The following is a 19674-nucleotide window of genomic DNA, read 5'->3' on the forward strand; positions in this document are numbered from 1 at the left end:
ATGTGATCAATGAAACGTCATCATAGACTCCCTCTCAAAGGACGAAACGGGCTGTGTTCAATGTTTTTATGTAGGACAGAACAAACATGAAGATTTACCATGAGGAAAGCAGAAATACAGAACCATCTTCTGTAAAACAACGTTAATACGGGAAGGGTTCACTTGTAAACTGGGTGACTTGATAAGATAGATATTTTCTAGTATTCAGTAGGAGTGTTTTTTGCTCTACAGGAAGCTAACACTGAAGTCAGGGTCTGACAGTAAACATGAGGGCGTGTCAGGACCTGTCTTTGGCTCTAAGGGCGACTAAGGCATCGAGGGGGGAGCGCATCAATATGGGCTTTGACAACCTTGGTTAATGACTTCCTTTGTGTTCGTGTAAATAGAACACAAACACTATAAACGATGAAATCAGACTACAGTCAGTGACGTCTCACTAAACTAAAAATCAAAGGGAATCATTGGTGAACCTATCACACACACACGGCTCAGAGTAACACGCAGGTGATCATCAGTCAGATTCCCCTTAGGTCCTTTAAAGGTGTGCAGGATGCCCTGAAATACGACACGACGTACGAACACGGAGTACACTATGTGTTGCCGTCGCCGTGGAAGGGAGAAACGCACGCTGGCCTCGGGCACAACCTCCTCCGAGGTCGTGGGGGTCAGCGAGGTTAGGGTGCATAGTTCAAATTCTCCTCCGAACATTAAAAGAACATTTTAGCTAATGTGAACGTAAAGAATCCATAAAAAAAGTAAACGCTACAACTATTCAGTAAAGTAAAACAAGTAAGTAAAACAATGAAAAAACAGACAGAAATTACCCTCATCACATGCATCATGAGTTCATCTAAAAGTCAAACAAAACTACATTTTTTGTAAAACCTTTAAGCACGCGCTATGCTCTCAGAGCGCTGGCTACGTTACGGTTCACTAGCCTATCTGAATCCTCAGCCCCTTTTAAAGAATCCCGTGTTTTGTCACCGTTTCACATCGACTGGGATCAACTGTTCTGAGAAGAGATTTGAAGAGGTGCGGTCAGACCAAACCGTTCTGCTGGTATTTCCCACGATGCATTGCTTTTCCTCAGATTAACCATCTCTCTCCGATCCTTTTCTAATGCATCATGGGAACACGTGACAGAACAGGTTGATCAAGGTTCAACTTCCCTGACACTAGAGAGATGCTCTGCTGTTTTGGCACAACAAGCAGCAATAAGACTAACAAGACAGCCTCAGGACCCTGACCTTTGACCTCTTACCCGGTCCTCCTTACATCCATACCTAACTCACCATTATATTCACTCACACATGAAAACCCGCCATTATTTCATACACACATTAATTGATTGTCCGTAACCACGGGATCAGTTTAAAAACACATCACAGTCTGTTGTGCACTAAATGAAGCCTCCTCCATGTTTGCATAGTAACGACTTCAGATGTACAGGAAGTGAGGTCACAGGAAGTAGAAGGTACCGTTGCCTGATCTGGGTCTCTCAGGACGTAGACCCAGATGCACCGGACTGATCCAGATCATTGCAGAACCTTCTTTTTGGTCGACTTCTTTTTCTGGAAAAAAAAAGAATAATTGCAAATATTTGTTATATTAAGCAAAGAAAAGGGTTAGGGCCAAAATATATATATGTAAATAAAAATGAGATGAATGAAACAAGTAGGATCACACACACACAGACACACAGACACACAGACACACACACACACACACACACACACACACACACACGAGATGAAACGCTAAGCCAAAATATATATATGTAAATAAATATGAGATGAATGAAACAAGTAGGAACACACACACACACACACACACACACACAGACAGACAGACAGACAGACAGACACACACACGAGATGAAACGCTAAGCCATTTTTGTATCACGATTATGCCATCATACATACATACGGATGATAGTTCAATAGTGAGAGAGAGAGTATGATAGAGAGATAGAGGGAGAGTATGTGTGAGAGAGATAGAGAGTATGTGTGAGAGAGAAGCTCAATATGAACTGGGTACTGAGCTCTCATAGTTCTCACCCTGACAGGTTCAGGTTCTGCCTCCGGTTCCTCCTCCACCTTTTCTGCCGGTCTGGTCCTCTCTGGAACAGCCAATCAGAATCATCAGCCAATCAGAACCATCAGACACTGGGTGACACCAACCGACCGACCAATGATCAATCTACGTACTCTTCTTCTTGGCCGGAGGCTCTAGAGTGACCTCCTCCTGGTCCGCTCCGCCCCCTGCCTCCTCTCCTCCAATGGCGGTCTTCTTTTTCTTCTTCTTCTTCTTCTCTAGGCTGGGGGGCGTGGCCTCCTCCTGCTCCACCTCCTCGGCGACGGACTCCTCCTTCGCTCCGGCCTTCTTCCTCCTCTTCTTCGTCGGCGTGCTCTCCTCGTCCGGCTGGCTCTGCTTGATTCTGGTTCAGACCGGTGAGAGCGAGGAGTCAGGATTGCTTTGTCCGGTGGACAAGAGGCTAGCAGGACGCTGCGCAGTAGCCTGCTAAAACGACGGCTTTCAGCAGTCAGAATGCTACGCTAACGTACATCATGAGGCTATCCATAGACAAGAGGTCATCAGCCAGCAAAGGTTCAACAGCGTAGCATTGGCTATGTAGAACCAGTGGTTTTAGCAGGCTAAGCTACATGAGCGTAGGGCCGCTAACCGCTAACTGCTAACCGCTAACTGCTAACCGCTAACTGCTAACCTTTTGCTCTTCCTGACGTTCGTGTCGTCCTGCTCCGGCGAGTCGGCCGGCTCAGCCGCGCTCTGATTGGCTTTCCCCGCCTTGAGACGCCGGCTCCGCCTCCCGAAGCGCTTCCTCAGCGAGGTGGAGATCAGGGCGTGGCGAGGGCGAGAGACACCTGGAGACAGACAGACAGAAAGAGAGGACAGTGTGTTTAATGGTTTTAATTGTAGCTATCATTCTAACAGTGTGTCATGTGTTGTTATTGTGTAGCGTGCACTAGACCGGGGACAGAAGTGTGTACAGTAGTATATACTTTACTAATGATAATGTGTAGTTATTGTGAAGTGTGCAGTAGACCAGGGTCAGTACCGTGTACAGTAGTGGTTCTCAACTCGTCTGGCCTTGGGACCCACACTTTGCATGGTCATTATGTCACGACCCATTTTTATTCAAACCAAGCAAAGTTATGTCACCAGACCTTTCTTCAATGCGCCTGCCTATTCGACAGTGGTATGGTCTTCAGTCAATCTGCCTCCGATTGATCTATAACCTGTCCGACCAGGTTCAGTGCTGCAGGCAAGAGAAGCTCTTCCGCTATTGTGTGGTGTTTCTTGGCCTTTGCAATACGGTGAGCTACGTGGTGGGATGCACCGAGTGCCTGTTCTTGTTTGGAAAAATGACGTCAGGCACTTCTGTGATGCCCCGTTCAGGGAGTTGTCCTCAAAAGTACTCGACCGTGTTGTCTTTGCACATGGGATGTTTTGTTTCTAAATGACAAATAATTTTGATGGTTTCATGCTCTCTTCTGCGAGCACTACACTCCATACCACACACTGGGGTTTTGGCCCCTTTTTATCTTCGATGTACGTAAATCCATATTTAGGGGTCATATTTGCGCTTCGCCATATTTAATTACTGCCCAGACAGCCAGCCAATCCCATGGCTGCTGTACGTCTTTCACGCACGTCTGTAAAAATAAAAGATAGCCTAATCACTGGAACTATTTTTTTAGCTTCTCTCTTGTATAACTTAGTTACTCTATGGAATAACTGCGATGATGATCTGAAAAAATTGACCACTATATTAAGACTAAAACAAAATATTGAATTGTTATAAACTGAGAGACAGTGACAGTGAATTCCTGTATTGCTATTTCTTGTTTGATAGTTTTGGTTAATCTGTTCCAATATTTTGTTATTGTTTTGTCAAAAAGCTTTGCTTTGTTTTAACCTACGAGCTGAACATCATAGACACTGATTGATTCAAACTGAATATTTATTTTCTGTGAATAATTATAAAAAGATAAGAGGCCCAGACCATCCTATCCCTTTTGAACATGAACTGTTTTATTTGAGTTATGTATTTGTTTCTTAGGATCCCATTCGTTTGTATTTATTTTATTTTTTGCATTTTATTGCTCAATATTTTGTTTATATTAAAAAAAAAAAAAAAAAAAAAATGATATATATATATATATATATACTATACTCATGATAGTGTGTTGTTATTGTGTAGCGTGCAGGAGACTGGGGGGTAGCAGACATTGTGTTCCTGATTCCTACCTGAACCTTTCGGTGTCTCTTCCTCCTCCTCCTCCTCTTCCTCCGCCTCCTTCTGCTCCACCTCCTCCTCCTCCTCCTCCTCCTGCTCTTTTGCTCCTGCTGCTTTCTTTCCCCTCTTCCTCTTCCTCCTCTTCTTCTTCTCTGAGCTGGGAGGGGCTTCAGGAGTCACAGCCTCCTCCTCCTCCTCTGGCACCTCCTCGTCCGGCGCCTGCTCCTCCTGCACCTCCTCCTCGGATGCTTTAGCCACCTTCTTGCGTTTCCTCTTCTTCGGTGGTGTGGCGACCACCTCCTCTTCCTCCACTGCCACCTCCTCCACCTCCTCCACCACCTTCTCGCTCCCCTTTTTCTTCTTCTTGGTTCTCTTCTCCGCAGGAGGTGCAGAAGTCTCCTTCTCCTCCTCCTTCTCCTCCTCCTCCACTACTTTCTCCTCCTCCTCCACCGGCTCCTGTTCTTCTGTCTTTCTCTTTTTCGGCTTCTTTCCTTTCTTGATGGGGGGCTTGTCTTCTTCAAGGGGCGTGTCTTCTTCAAGAGGCGTGTCCTCTTCCAGGGGCATGTCTTCCACAGCGGGCGTGTCTTCCAGAGCGGGTGTGTCTTCCACTACCTTCTTGGTCTTCTTCTTCTTCTTCTTCTTGGGCGCCTCCTCTGGCTCCTCCTCCTCCTCCTCCTCCTCTCCGTCGACCTCTGGAGGGGTCACCGCTAGGGGTCACGACAAGTTATTATCAACCAATCACGTCTGTTGAGCTACAAACCGGTCTAAACCAACAAATCAACCGGTCCTAACCGACTAATAAACCGGTCTGAACCGGCTAATAAACCGGTCTTAACTGACCGATAAACCGGTCTAAACCGACTAAAACAAAGTATTAAGTTACAAGTAGTAAGTCAGTAGTATTCCTTAGTTTAACACTCCGTTTCTCCTGCTGAGTCATGGGCGAGGGCAGTAATCAGATTAAAGTTACTCAAAGTCACTGTGCGTTACTATATTTTTACCGGATCACCGATTGGCGTTGAGAGAGATGGAGTGGTGTGTGTGTGTGTGTCTATCTGTCTGTCTGCCTGTTTGTGTGGTTTGTGCGTGTGAAGCGTAAGTCTCCAAAGACTTCAATCTATCAGAGGCGAGTGTCTACCTTGACTCTCCAGAGTCCGCGCAACCAGTTGTTATTAGCGGCGGAATTAGTCGCGCGGTGCTGTGTGTGTGTGTGTGTGTGTGTTGCGCTGGAGCGACGGCAGCAGAGAGAGCGTGTGGGAGCCTCTACGTTTTCGCTAGAGAACTGAGCAGCTCGAGCGCTAGAACGCGCTGTTTACGTCACGCACGTCGAGATACGTCCGGCAATCGCCCCGTAAAGCATGCGGTGATATTTTGTCTACGCATTAAAAGTTGGCGGAAGCGGTTTAAAGCCGTGTGTCAGTGTGTGCACCCAGGGCCGTAGCACCAAATTATGGGCCCTGTATACAAGAGGTACAGATGGGCCCCCCCCAAATTCCTCCTACCAGCCCCCATCTTCATTAGTTACTTTTTAAATCAAGTAATCAGTAAAGTAACTAAGTTACTATTTTAAGGAGTAACTAGTAATCAGATTACTTTTTCAAGGTAACTGTGGCATCACTGCCCCTAACCCTGTGAGGTGTCCTCCTGTGTTTGACCCCTGAACCCTAATCCTGTGAGGTGTCCTCCTGTGTTTGACCTCTGACCCCTGACGCTGTGAGGTGTCCTCTACCTGTGTCAGTGCCGGTGGTGGAGGTGACGGCCTCATCCTCCAGGCGAGTGCCCCCTGCTGGCTGAAGGAGACATTAGGAGGAGGAGGTGGAGGAGAAGGTGGGTTAACTAACTTGACTGTTCGAATCAGGGTTAATTTTTTACAGATCTAGCCAGTGAATAAATCAGGTTAACCAATCACATTCATTAAGTGTTTGTATACCTTTTATTCAGTGTTTATTGTGTGAAATGATGGTCCCTACCTCAGACTCTTTCTCTGCATGAACGACTACCTCCTCCTCCTTCTCCTCGTCCTTGTCCTCCGCTTCCTCCTCCTTCTCCTCCTCTTCCTGCTCCTCCTCCAGTTCCTCAGACACAGGGGAAGCAGTCTCCTCAGGAGCTGGGCAGATGAAAGTAGACCAGTTAACACATTTATATTGCAGTGCTCTGTCAATAATTCACATGTATGCCGCAGAACATGCCAATATACCATAGGAGCATGAGGAACTCTAAATGAACGCTGTTGATTGCTTGTTACCTAGGGGAGGCGGGTCTTCACTCTCTGCCGTCTCCTCATTGGTCTCCTGAGATGAGTGAGAGAGTGCCAGAACATCATTATTAACATGAGGCTGCATGTCTTACTTAGCCAATGAGCCAGGAAGAGGAATACAGGGAGAGAGAGAGAGAGAAAGGGAGAGAGAAAGGGAGAAGAAAGAGAGAGAGAACGGGTAAAGGATTGGGGGGGGGGGGGGAACATACTTTTTGTCTCTCTGAACATCTTTATTAAACTTCACCTTCTCCGGTTCCTCCTCACTGGGCTCTGAGGCCTCGGCTGCAGCAGGGGGCTGGAGTTCAGCCTCTGCCTGCTCAGTGAGCTCCTGGCTGGGCGCGTCGAGGACCGGGACGGCCTCTCCAGATTGGTCTTGGGCTTCAGTGTCGGGGTGAGCAGCAGCCGACTAATGAGCAGAAACACATTTTAACCTCAGTCACAAACTAATATATCTGATGTATAACAAAGGTTGTACAGGAAACTGCTGAGGCCTGTACTAACTGATAGACAGTTAGATATGGTTTCGCCTCATGCTGTTGTCCCCCTCCCTGCCAGACCCCCGTCTCTGACCCCCCTGTCTCTGACCCCCCCCTGTCTCTGACCCCCCCTGTCTCTGACCCCCCACTGTTAGTTGAAGACTCCTCTCCCCTGTCCTCCCGGACCCCGTCCCTGCCCCCCACTCTAGATGGATCAGTGTGTTCACCATCAGAGGTCACTGGGAGCCCCGCCCTCGTCATGTGCTTTGATACGCTGGGTTTAGGGATGAGTGGAGGACAGGCTGGGGAGAGGAATAATGGAAGAAGGCTGGGAAGTTGTTCAACCACAGAAGGACGCTGGTGGTTGTTTTGTGTTTCCTGCGTGAGCCCAGAAACAACGTGTTGAACAAAGTGTTCATAACAACACAGTAATGCTCTGGAGTGAGCGTTTTTGACGGGAAAGAGAGATATTTATATTGTGCTAAAGTATGTACATGAAGGTTAGTGACAGATTGCGACACACAAACACACACACACACATTTGTGCACTCAAACACACGCACACACACACACACACACACACACACACACACACACACACACACACACACACACACACACACACACACACACACACACACACACACACACACACACACACACACACACACACACACACACACACACACACACACACACACGGTCTGGGTAAAGATTAACATTCTGTGGGCTCAGGTCCTGGTTCTGTCCAAACAAAGCCGGAGCCAAATATCACAGCGCTCCACATCAGTGGGCCGGGACAAAGACACGCGCATAAAACACACCCACAGTAACCCCAAATCATTAAACCAACACATCCACGCACATTAACTCCCACACATTAACCCCCAATCATTACACACATACAGACAGCGAACACACATTAACCTCCACACATTGAACAAACACACACTCAGATCCTACACGCATACATTACACACAGACCCCATGATGTGTGTGTTTTCCGGAAGGAGTCTATCAACACTGGATCTACGGATTATCACATTGACCGGAGCACAGAAATGCAGGCTGTGTGTGTGCGTGTGCGTGTGCGTGTGTGTGACTATCTATCTATAGTGTCCGACACTAGCTTCACACACACACTAGATTCTGTCAATCTTTTGACCTCTTCCTGTGGTTTGCTCTCCTCCTCTTCCTCCTCCTCCTCCTCCTTCTCCTTCTCCTCCTCCTCCTTCTCCTCCTCCTCCTCCTTCTCCTCCTCCTTCTCCTTCTCCTCCTCCTTCTCCTCCTTCTCCTCCTCTTGTTCTTCTTCCTCCTCCTGGTTCTCGGGCTGGTCTGAGGCTGAGGTCTTCCCCAGGCAGGGAGGCTCCTCACTGGGGTCTTGCTCGCCCTCAGCCTGGGGCTCTGGGGCTCCTAGGTCAGGAGAACCAGGATGTTTTCAGAACAGAAGCGCTGCAGAGAAGTCTCTATTCAGCCTGCTGAGGAGAGCTCAGGGCCGCTCACTACAAACAATGACCCAGATGATGGACACGCAGACAGGCAGACACACAGACAGGCAGACACACAGACAGGCAGCCACACAGACAGACACTCACAAAGACAGAGAGACAGATCAGCAGGGACAGACAGAGAGACTGGCAGACAGATACAGACAGACAGTAATTCAGTCGGACAGGTACCAGCAGGGGGTTTGGTGTCGGGGGTCTCTGGGGTGATGAGGGGCTTGGTCTCCTCCTCCTCCTCCTCCTTTGGTCTGCAGGAGAGTCCTTCTGCGGCCGCGCCCGCCTCCATCTTGAATCTCTTCTTCACCGTGGTGGAGTCCACCTCAATTTCCTGTTTGGGCTCCTGGGCTAAGGAACATAGTCTAGACGCACGACCGCACACACATACACAAACGCACGCACAAATACACACGCACGACCGCACATACACACACGCATGAACGCACAAACACGCATGAACGCACACACACACACACACACAAGGCATTTATTAACAAAAAGGAAATCATAAAAAGCCGGCCATGGGGAAAGGAAAGGGGGCCATGGTCCTTTGAGCCAGGCACTAGAGCCCTCCTGTGTGTGATTTTTGTTGGGTGATGGTACCGTGTGCGTGTGCGTGTGTGTGTGTGTGTGTGTGTGTGTGTGTGTGTGTGTGTGTGTGTGTGTGTTGGGCAGCAGAAGGGACTGATGAAATATTTACTGAATACAGAATGATGGGCAGGGGCCTGGGGGCGGGGGCCTGGGGCCCTGGGGGCGGGGGCCTGGGGCCCTGGGGGCGGGGCTAGGGCTGTTTTGGACACAGTGTTCTATGGGCGGGACTTAGGATTTAAGGGCAGGGGTTCGCTTGTTTAAGTAATGCATTCTATGGGTGGGGCCTATGCTAAGGGGACAAGGTGTTCCTTTTCTGTGTTGTAGGCGGGGCTTATAACTACAACTAATAATAAACTTTATTAATACAAACCCTAAATACGAGAGATGCAGCTTTGTACTCACTTTGTCCAGCCAGTGTACATATCATGGAGACTGGAGCATTCCTCTGGTGCTTCAACCTACACACACACACACACACACACACACACACACACACACACACACACACACACACACACACACACACACACACACACACAGACACATGCACACACATGCATGCACACACAAACAAGCACGCACACAAGGACAAAAACAAATACAAATTAAGTAATAAAAAAAAAAAAAAAAGGATTTACAACAATTTATAATATTCCCTCCCTGCTGAGCAGTGGTTCTGGTCAGGGTTAGTGTAGCTGAACTGTTCTGGTTAGGGTGGGTTAGTTAGCAGTTAGCGTTGTTGATTGGTCAGCCCACTTAGCGACCAGGAGCTCGGTCACACGATGTTCTTTTCGGTCGGGTGACTCTTCCCCTGCTGCCATGTGCTCCACCACCAACCAGGCCGGCTCCACCTGGGACCTGCACCACCCTCCACCCCCAGATCTCCCCGCACCATCCACCACACAGCGCGCTGATCCGCCGTTCATCCCCTTACATAACACACAGGACGCGCAGAAAAGACGATCACATCTCAACAACAGTAACAACAAAAAAACAGGATTCCGACGGATCCACGAAGACGAGACTCGGGCTTCTCCGCCTTCTCTACCACAACAACAACAATAACACCGTATAACGCTCGGGACTTAACGGGCTCGGTGCTACCTGCGCGACGCTCTTCTTCAGCGCGTTGGCGGCCTTCTGATGGCCGTGGACCTTGAGGTGCTGGTAGATGAGGAACAGGAGCGCGTCCTCCTCGGTCGAAGCCATGCTGGCGGAATGGAGACGAGCTGCTGGGACCCGGTAGAACAGAGCGATATGATGAACCTCTTACTGACGGCTCACCTCATCAGCGCTATTCACAGCGGGACAACACACGCGCTTATAGGATGCTCTGCCTGGGACGACGCCCCCCCCGGGTGCACCCTGGGAGGTGGAGTCTCACCGGACTACAGAAGCATCTTGTGTTGCGAGGACTCCATTGGCTTTGATTTATTGCCTTTACTAGTCATCCCGCCCCCCATGCTGGTTGGCCTGTCAATCATCACGGCGGGTCAGATTCAATAACTCAGTCGTGCATAGGTCCACCGGGACCGGAAGAGCTTTATAACAAATAACAGAGCTGATTCATATGACTATGAGCTATGCTATGACCTGTCCCGCACTCAACATGAAGTGCGGGCCACTGGCGGCCGACGGGGCGGGTCTCCGGCGGCCCTCTGGTGTCGTGTATCCCGGACGGGGGGAGGTTGGCTGGGAGGGGGAGAGACACTGTCTCATGTCTCTCCCCCCCAGCTCACCCACAAGTTTCGACATCCTGCGGTCGGATTTTTTTTTTTTGCTGTTTCGACATTATCTGGCGCTGACATTCCGATTGGCTTCCACAGGGCTCCTCTGCTGCCAGCTGCGCCTGCGCGGCACGCAAAAGTTTCGGATCCATGCGCGTCGTCGTGCGCGCCGCGCCAGCTGCAGGGCTTCAGACAGCGGACCGCTTCTGCCGCGTCGGGACGAAGCGCAGCGGCGGCCATAAACAGGAACGCATGAAAGTAACGTATAGTCGCCAACAAATGGTGCTCGTGAGTGCGCGTCCACGCGTGTGACTGAGTGCGCGTGCGTGCTTGCAGGCGGTCGAGGTTTAAAGAGTCCCGGGAATAGGGAGCGGGTACGGCTGGGGTTCGGGACGTGCGGGGTCTTGCAGGAGACGCGGATCTGGAGCATGAAGTAAAGAAGAGGTGAGACGTCTCGAGAGACACCGCCTTTGTCACCTCTAGGCCTGCACCGCTTTTATCCCCTATAGGCCTGTACCGTCTGTATCACCTGTTTGCCTGCTTGTGTGTGATCTATTCTTTACTAGAAGATAGCGACGAGTCGAGCTCGAACCCACCGCAGGTCTGCAGGGCGCTAAGGGTCCGCGGGCAGGATACCCGGGCACGGGCATCAGCCAATCTCTGCGTGCGCGCGCGCGCGCGGGAGTATGACTGTGGATGCTTTCGGTCGGTAGAGCGTCTTCTGACCCCCGGTACCGGACCAGGACCGGTTCGTGGGTCTGCCAGGAAGGCACTTGGGTCGGACGTACTTTAGTTTCTCCAAGTGGGGTGATCGGTGCTATTTCCTTGGACGTGGTCGGGCAGTACCCGGTTCTGGTTTTGATAACGGGGAATGTAACAGGAGGCGCCACATGTTTATAACCGCCTACCGGAATGTCTCCTACCGCCCGTCGGAATCTGTTCCGGTAACGAGCGGCGGTGACGCGCTGGTGTGAACAAACAGAAACACAAGAGCGAGAGAGACACATCGAGGGTCCCGATTCTACTGTCTGCAGGTTGACCGTGTAGTCCATGTAGTCCCCTACTACATTTATTAGGAATAAATGTATCAGGACTAAATGTAGTCCAACATGTATTAGGAGAATATGTAGTGGAAGTAGTAGTAGGACTACTAGGAGTAGTAGGAGGACATGTAGTCTGTAGCCCTAATACATGTAGTCCTACATGTACTATAATAGGAGGACTAGGACTGTATGTATATGTAGTAGTATGTTGTATATGTAGTATTCCTGCTACATTTAGTGGTCCTACATGTAATCCTACTTCATGTAGTAGTCCTACATGTACTACAAGACTACATGTCCCAAGCGTCCCTTACCAACAGGCGCTCTTGGCAGCAGAGGTAAACAAGTCGTCTGTTGACGTTGTGTTTGTTTGTGTTTGTTCAGGTCAGATGTTTCTTCCCACCGCTTCGCTCGCCGCTCTGATTGGCTGGCTGAGTCTGGGCTTCCTGTCGGCCGACTGGACCACCGGGAACCGGGTGGAGGAGGAGGGGGAGGGGCCCCAGAACGACCAGGGGACCCCCCACCCCAAGAAACCCCCCCACATCATCTTCATACTCACCGATGACCAGGTGAGAGAGGGAGAGAGGGAGAGAGAGAGGGAGAGAGAGAGAGAGAGAGAAACAGAGAGAGAGAGAGAGAGAGAGAGAGAGAGAGAGAGAGAGAGAGAGAGAGAGAGAGAGAGAGAGAGAGAGAGAGAGACAAACAGAGAGAGCGAGGGAGAGAGATGAAGACCTGTGTATTAACCCCCCCCCTCCCTCCCCAGGGGTACAACGACATCGGCTACCACAACCCGTCCATCAGGACCCCCACTCTGGACCGGCTGGCAGCCGAGGGGGTCCGCCTGGAGAATTACTACGTCCAGCCCATCTGCACCCCCTCACGCAGCCAGCTGCTGACCGGGAGGTACTCACTCACTCACTCACTCACTCACTCACTCACTCACTCACTCACTCACTCACTCACTCACTCACTCACTCACTCACTCACTCACTCACTCACCCGCTCACTCACTCACTCACTCACTCACTCACTCACTCACTCACTCACTCACTCACTCACTCACTCACTCACTCACTCACTCACTCACTCACTCACTCACTCACACTCATCTATACAAACACACACTCAACCATTAACCCACTAACATACACAGACTCATATGTACACACACTCACTAACACACACCCTCATATACATACACTCACTAACATACACATATATATACACACACACTCATTTACTCACACACTCACGCACTCACTCGCACACACCCGCATATATACACGCACACACAACACACAACCACGCACTAAATCAGTCACTACCCCAAACACCCTTGTATATACACTCACTCACTCACTCATATATATACAACCACACACAGACAAACACACTCAAATACACACACACACACAGACACATACTCATATACACACTCATATACGTGTGACTCACATCACACACATGCACACAAATGCATATTATTACACACATACACACACACACACACATATACATAGACGTCCAGACACCCCCCCCTTGGTGACCCCCCTCTGGCCCGCGCACCCCCAGGTACCAGATCCACACTGGCCTCCAGCACTCCATCATCCGGCCCCGCCAGCCCAGCTGCCTGCCCCCCCACCTCAGCACCCTGCCCCAGCGGCTGCAGCAGGCCGGCTACGCCACACACATGCTGGGCAAGTGGCACCTGGGCTTCTACAGGTACCGCTACGCTAACCATGAACCACGGGCTAGGATACGCTACGCCAACCATGTACTACGGGCTAGGATACGCTAGCCATGTACCACGGGCTAGGATACGCTACGCTAACCATGTACCACAGGCTAGGATACGCTACGCTAACGTACCATGGGCTATGCTAACACACCATGTTCTCATCCTCTCCTCCTCCTCTTCCTCGGCCTCCTCCTCCCTCTCCTCCTCCTCCTCTCCTCCCTCTCTTCCCCCTCCTCCTCCCTCCCTCCCTCTCTTCCCCCTCCTCCTCTCCTCCCTCCCTCTCTTCTCCCTCCTCCTCTCCTCCCTCTCCTCTCCTCCCCTCCAGAAAGGCATGTCTTCCGACCAGAAAAGGTTTCGACACTTTCTTCGGATCGCTAACTGGAAGTGTAGATTACTACAGGTAATACAGCTCTTTAATACTAGCTTTAAAACTACTGCAGGTAATACTACTCTGTAATACTAGCTTTACAACTACTACAGGGAATACTACTCTTTAATACTAGCTTTACAACTACTACAGGTAATGCCACTCTTTAGTACTAGCTTTATAAGTACTAGAGGTAATAAAAGATTGCCATTTTAGGCTCATCAATCATTATCTGTCTATCTGTCTGTCTCTGTCTCCGTCTCACTCTCACACTCCCAGCTACGGGTCATGTGACGGCCCTGGACTGTGTGGTTATGATCTCCATGACAACGAGGGCGTGGCCTGGGGCCAGCAGGGCCGCTACTCCACCCTGCTCTACACCCAGAGGGCCCGCAAGATCCTGGAGGCCCACGACCCCGCGACCCGGCCCCTCTTCCTGTTGCTCTCCCTGCAGGTGTGTGTGTGTGTGTGTTTGTGTGGTGTGTGTATGCATATTAAACGTTAGCATTATGTAAACATAATGGGGGCAGGATAATGTAGTGGTTAGGTTGTTTCAACTCAAAGGTTGTGTGTTTGATTCCCAATGTCTGCATGCAGCCTAGCTGTGCCCTTGAGCAAGATGACCTTCCCCCTACCGGCTCCAGAATGCCATGTATCTGAGCTCACCGGCTAAATCGTGCTAAACGGACACACACATGAGTCTGTGGTGCGCTCATCATGTGACCCACGGCTGACCAATGGCGTGCTCCCTCTGCAGGCGGTGCACACGCCCCTGCAGCCCCCCAAGTCCTACATCTACCCGTACCGCCACATGTTCAACGTGGCGCGCCGCAAGTACGCGGCCATGGTGTCGACGGTGGACGAGGCGGTGCATAACATCACCTACGCCCTCCGCAAGCTGGGCTACTACCGCAACTCCGTCATCGTGTTCTCCACCGACAACGGCGCCCAGCCCTTCACCGGGGGCAGCAACTGGCCGCTCAGGGGCCGCAAGGTACGACCGGAAAATAACTAAATTATTACTCAGTTACAAATTATAAAAGTAACTAGTTACTGTGGAAATAGCTATTGCATTACTTTGAAGTACATTTTTAAATGCACAAATTTAAATGTCAAAGAATTTGGACCCCACCTCAACCCCTCTTAAAATACATGTGAATGTTCAATTATTCTCTTTTGGATTATTTTTTTTCCTGTTTCTCGTCGACTCAATTGTGTCGTTGTGTGTCCGACTAGGAGTGCTTTCGAATATGTGTTAACAACACCAGCCCAACTCTACCTCTGATTGGCTTGCCATGAAATTGTACTCTTCCTCAGCCAATGGTTATCGTTAATGCGATTGTCTCGTGCCCATTAACCAAGGAAGAACAGTAAAGAGAGGAAGAGATCGAGATGGTCTTCAGCTACAGCTTCAATTATAGTAATGCGCCACATTTTTTGGCCTTATTCCCATCACTGGAACCGTAGGGGTGTGTCCGAACAATAGGAGTGTGTAAGAACCTTAGGGGTGTGTCAGACGGTAGGAGTGTGTAAGAACCTTAGGGGTGTGTCAGAACAATAGGGTTGTGTAAGAACCTTAGGGGTGTGTCTGCTGGGATGTCTAATTGGTACCCTGGTGGTCCTGCTGGGATGTATAACTGGTACTGGTGCCTAACTGCTACCCTGTGAAGTGGTACTGGTGTCTAACTGGTTCCCCGGTGGTCCGCTGAAGGGGACCTACTGGGAGGGCGGGGTGCGGGGCGTGGCCTTCGTCCACAGCCCCCTGCTGAAGCGCCGGAGGCGGGTCTCCAAGGCTCTGCTCCACATCACCGACTGGTACCCCACGCTGCTGGGCCTGGCCGGGGGCAACGTCAGCCAGGTCAGTCACACCTCCATCACCCCCCCTACCCCTCACCTTTAAACTGGGTCTGCCAGCACTCTCCACAAGGGGGCAGTACCACATTCACCAGTGTCTCTGAGAACGCACTACCAATATATATATGTATATGTCTTCATCGCTCTCCCTCGCTCTCTCTGTTTGTCTGTCTCTCTCTCTCTCTCTCTCTCTCTCTCTCTCTCTCTCTCTCTCCCCCCCCCCCCCCCCCCCCCCCCCCCCCCCCCCCTCAGTCAGAGGTTCTGGATGGTTTCGACGTCTGGCCGACCCTGAGTGAAGGGAAGCCGTCTCCTCGCCACGAGATCCTCCACAACATCGACCCGCTGCACACCCCCCACAGCCCCCCATCGCATACTCTGACCTTTGACACGGCTCCTAAAGGTAACGGGAGTACAAGAGACCCTCAAACGCAGGGTTCCTTCAACTATGGGTCGGAACCCTGAACCGGGTCGCGATCCAGCTCACAGCCTGACCATGCTCAGTAGAACCCTTTTGTTGAACCAAAGGGTTCCACTCCGTGCGGTGGTCAAGTCCAAGGGACACGGGGACATTTCCTTCTCTGAAAGGGTTCAACAACCCTGCTGTAGTTGATGAAAAGTTCAGCCTGTACATGTGTTCTGAAGGTTGGGATTTACCCACAATCCCTCAGTGCTTTACATGCTATGATACCCAGGGCCGTCGTAAAGGGGTGAAAGGTGATGACGATTCTAGGGGCCCACAGCCCAGGGGGGGCCCATGGCAATAAAATAATAAAATAAAAAAAAAGTGACTACCAGCCCATAGTACTAGGCCCCCCCCCCCCCCCCCCCCCCCCGTCAACAATTGCGCAGGGGGGCCCATCAGTACCTCTTGTATAGGGGCCCAGGACTTGTTGCAACGGCCCTGATGATACCGTATGTCTCCAAAGTGTTCCTACTTCTTCAACGTCCTGGTCTGTGTTACCTCCTCCAGGAACCCCGAGGCAGGGGGGCCGCCTCAACGCCACCAAGCCCACCAAGAAGAAGAAGAAGAAGAGGAAGAAGAAGAAGCCCCCCAAACCGCCGGCCAAACCTGTCTCCAGGCGCGGGGGGCTCTCCCGGGACGCCCGGGGGAGCAGACAGCCCACCAGGAAACACAAGTCCAAGATACAGGGGGGGTCCAAGGCCCGGAGGTACCCCCTGCTCCGGGACTCCCCCGACGAACAGAACTACCTGACCTCCGGAGGGACTGAGAGCGGGTTCCTCCAGGGGTCCCGGTCCAGACGCCCCCCCAGGACTAGGTCTAAGATTCACACCAGATCCCGTGCGACCGGACACCACTACCAGGGCGACACGCAGCCGGGACCTACCCCGGCCACATCCCATAATAACACCAACGACACGCCCGTCACCGGGCAGCCACCGGGCGCCACGGCAACACCCCAGTGGTCGCAGCACATCTTTGACACCAACGTCCAGGCGGCCATCCGGGTCGGAGACTGGAAGCTGCTGACCGGAGACCCGGGCCATGGAGACTGGGTTCCTCCTCAGGTACAGAAAACCGGATTCACCTGAAGCCTAGGGCCTAGCCCTAGCCCGAGCCCTAGCCCTAGCCCTAGCCTGGGGCTGCTATAAAGGCTTCTGCTGATGACTCCTAGGGCACAAGGCCAAGTCAACACCCTAACCTTAACCATAGCAGTACCTGAGCTGAACCTAACCAACATTCATTCCTTTGCACTTTAGAATCCACTGTGGGAGCGATAGAAGTGAAAGCCCCCACACGGCTCGGCAAAGTCTTGGAATTCTACCATAGCGTAGCCTAGCTCCTATTGGACGACACCGCTAGTGATGACCCGTCTCCCCATCTCTCCCCAGATGCTGAGCAGTCTGCCTGGGCCCTGGTGGACCTTGGAGAGGACCTCCACCTCCTCCTCCTCCTCTTCCTCCAAGGCGGCGGGCCACAAGAACGTCTGGCTGTTCAACATCAGCGGCGACCCGTACGAACGCTGGGACCAGTCGGCCCAGCGACCCGACGTGGTGACGGCGCTGCTGGAGCGCCTGGCCTTCTACAACCGCACCGCCGTGCCCGTCTTCTTCCCCCCCGACGACCCCCGCGCCGACCCCGCGCTGCACGGCGGCGCCTGGGTGCCCTGGGTGGAGGAGGACGAGGGCCGCGGGGTGGAGGAGGAGCAGGAGCTGTACCGGGGCGTGTACAAGCAGCGCCGCAGGAAGAAGCAGAAGACCATGATGAGGCAAAAGCAGATGAGCAAGCTGAACTCGTACGTCCTGAAGCTCAACAACCAGCTGACCTCCAGCCTGGTCTGAGCTCCAGCCTGGTCTGACATACAGTCTGGTGTGTGGTCTAAGGTCACGTCTGGTCTGGTTTGACCTCCAGTCGGGTCTGACGTCGGATCTGACGTCCGGTCTGATGTCAAGTCAGGTCTGGTCTGACGTCTGGTCTGGTCTGACCCCCAGTGATTAGGAGCCCTCTGGGATCCCGACCCCCCCAGGTCCAGTCAAGATCCACTCGATAGCCCGCGGCCTGAGCGCTAGAGACAGGGCTCAGCTGAAATTCACTTTTTACGTGAAAAGAAGGGAAATAAGACTTGGGGGGGAATGACGAAATGGAAACTTTGCTTCTTAACGACACTGATTCAAAGTATGTGATATCCATTATATTTGTTGTTTATAACAATGATATTTTTTGGTATGCAACAAGAGTTCCCCGTTTGTCACAAATAAGATCAAAGATGAGACGAGACATGACGAGATCGGACGACAGCCAATAAGAAGCATAACAGGGAGTGATGTCAGAGGCGATGGTGTGTAAAGGGAGGCACCTTGTACGAGGTTGTGCTAGTTTGTTAGGGCTGGATTTCTCACTACAGGAAACTGTTTCCACACTGCATTTTATTCACTTTATTACCAAGATTCTCCATTACATTTGATTCACATTTCTGTTTAATGCCTCTTTACACAAGTAGCACTTTGTGACTGTTTGATATGTTCACTGTACTTAATCATCTTTGAATTTTTTAACTCAGTTCAATGATCCTCAGTCAACTAGCGGCCATCTTTGTACTAGACCTCCACCTGGTTAGCATTCAGGACCGAGATGGCTGACTGGTGAAGAAGCCACATCGGCTTCTTCACCGATGTGAAGAAGCCGGTGAAGAAGCCGATGGGGAAATTGGAAATGTGCCTTTTGATAGCGGTTTGGGTGTGTTAAAATATACTGTACTTACTTTTGGTAACAGATTTTTGTCAAGGACAAGGACTTTCTTTTGAGGCCACTTTTTATTCCACATTTATTTGTTCACCTTTGTACTGGATTTTATATTTTCACGGACAAGGTGAACTAAAATACAAAAGATATATATGTGAAAGACATACTGGTTTATTTTGGAAATGGATTGTTGCTAATAAATGCAGTTTTCTAAATAAAAAAATACTTTCAAAATAAAGCTTTGGCTACTGTGAATGATTGACATAGGGTTTGTCACAGAATAGAGTTCCACAGGGCTCTTATATTTGATTATTTTCTATTTTATCGGGTTTAGGACTGCCACCCTTACTCCTTTAACTTATTTATTTCGAGATATACAAGTGTTTTTTTTTTTTAATGAATCGATGCGTAATAGAAAGAATAATTCCACGATAGCTCGAATCTATAGTCGACATCCTCAACCACAAACCTAGTTCTCGGGAACCGGCTCCTCATGAGAGAAGGGTCCAGCTGCAGGCTTGGGCGTTTCCGTCATGACACAAGAACGCCCATTAGGCGTTCCTGGTAGCTTTTCATCGACCAATCACGAGGTGTTTCGAAAGGCATACTGGGTTTCGTACGAGTTCAAATTTTTTTTTTTTGTGACGGACGATAAAAAA

General features: G+C 50.7%; 2 protein-coding genes across 3 annotated transcripts; one reads left to right on the forward strand and one right to left on the reverse strand.

Annotated features, from left to right (window-relative positions):
- Positions 1 to 33: 33 nt before the first annotated feature.
- On the reverse strand, positions 34 to 10600 carry LOC130387760 (ABC transporter F family member 4-like). The gene is made up of 13 exons (XM_056597012.1): positions 10189 to 10600; positions 9487 to 9542; positions 8671 to 8855; positions 8157 to 8404; positions 6760 to 6921; positions 6504 to 6549; positions 6229 to 6365; positions 5988 to 6048; positions 4270 to 4965; positions 2726 to 2882; positions 2208 to 2437; positions 2058 to 2119; positions 34 to 1571 (listed from the first exon to the last, which is right to left on the reverse strand). The coding sequence occupies exons 1-13, from the start codon at positions 10291 to 10293 to the stop codon at positions 1536 to 1538; spliced, it is 2181 nt and encodes a 726-aa protein (XP_056452987.1). The 5' UTR covers positions 10294 to 10600; the 3' UTR covers positions 34 to 1535.
- Positions 10601 to 10753: 153 nt separating this feature from the next.
- LOC130387759 (arylsulfatase I-like) lies at positions 10754 to 19215 on the forward strand. Of its 2 annotated transcripts, none has more exons than XM_056597009.1 (11): positions 10754 to 11255; positions 12239 to 12423; positions 12618 to 12757; positions 13427 to 13576; positions 13918 to 13992; positions 14239 to 14413; positions 14717 to 14953; positions 15671 to 15817; positions 16066 to 16213; positions 16784 to 17340; positions 17665 to 19215. In XM_056597009.1, exons 2-11 carry the CDS (start codon positions 12244 to 12246, stop codon positions 18112 to 18114), a joined length of 2259 nt encoding a protein of 752 aa, XP_056452984.1. In that variant the 5' UTR covers positions 10754 to 11255; positions 12239 to 12243; the 3' UTR covers positions 18115 to 19215. The 2 variants fall into 2 exon arrangements, with proteins under 2 accessions (XP_056452984.1, XP_056452985.1); XM_056597010.1 differs by lacking the exon at positions 10754 to 11255 and adding an exon at positions 11262 to 11845.
- Positions 19216 to 19674: the final 459 nt, after the last annotated feature.

Source organism: Gadus chalcogrammus, chromosome 8 (assembly GCF_026213295.1).
Source record: "Gadus chalcogrammus isolate NIFS_2021 chromosome 8, NIFS_Gcha_1.0, whole genome shotgun sequence".
Classification (NCBI taxonomy): domain Eukaryota; kingdom Metazoa; phylum Chordata; class Actinopteri; order Gadiformes; family Gadidae; genus Gadus; species Gadus chalcogrammus.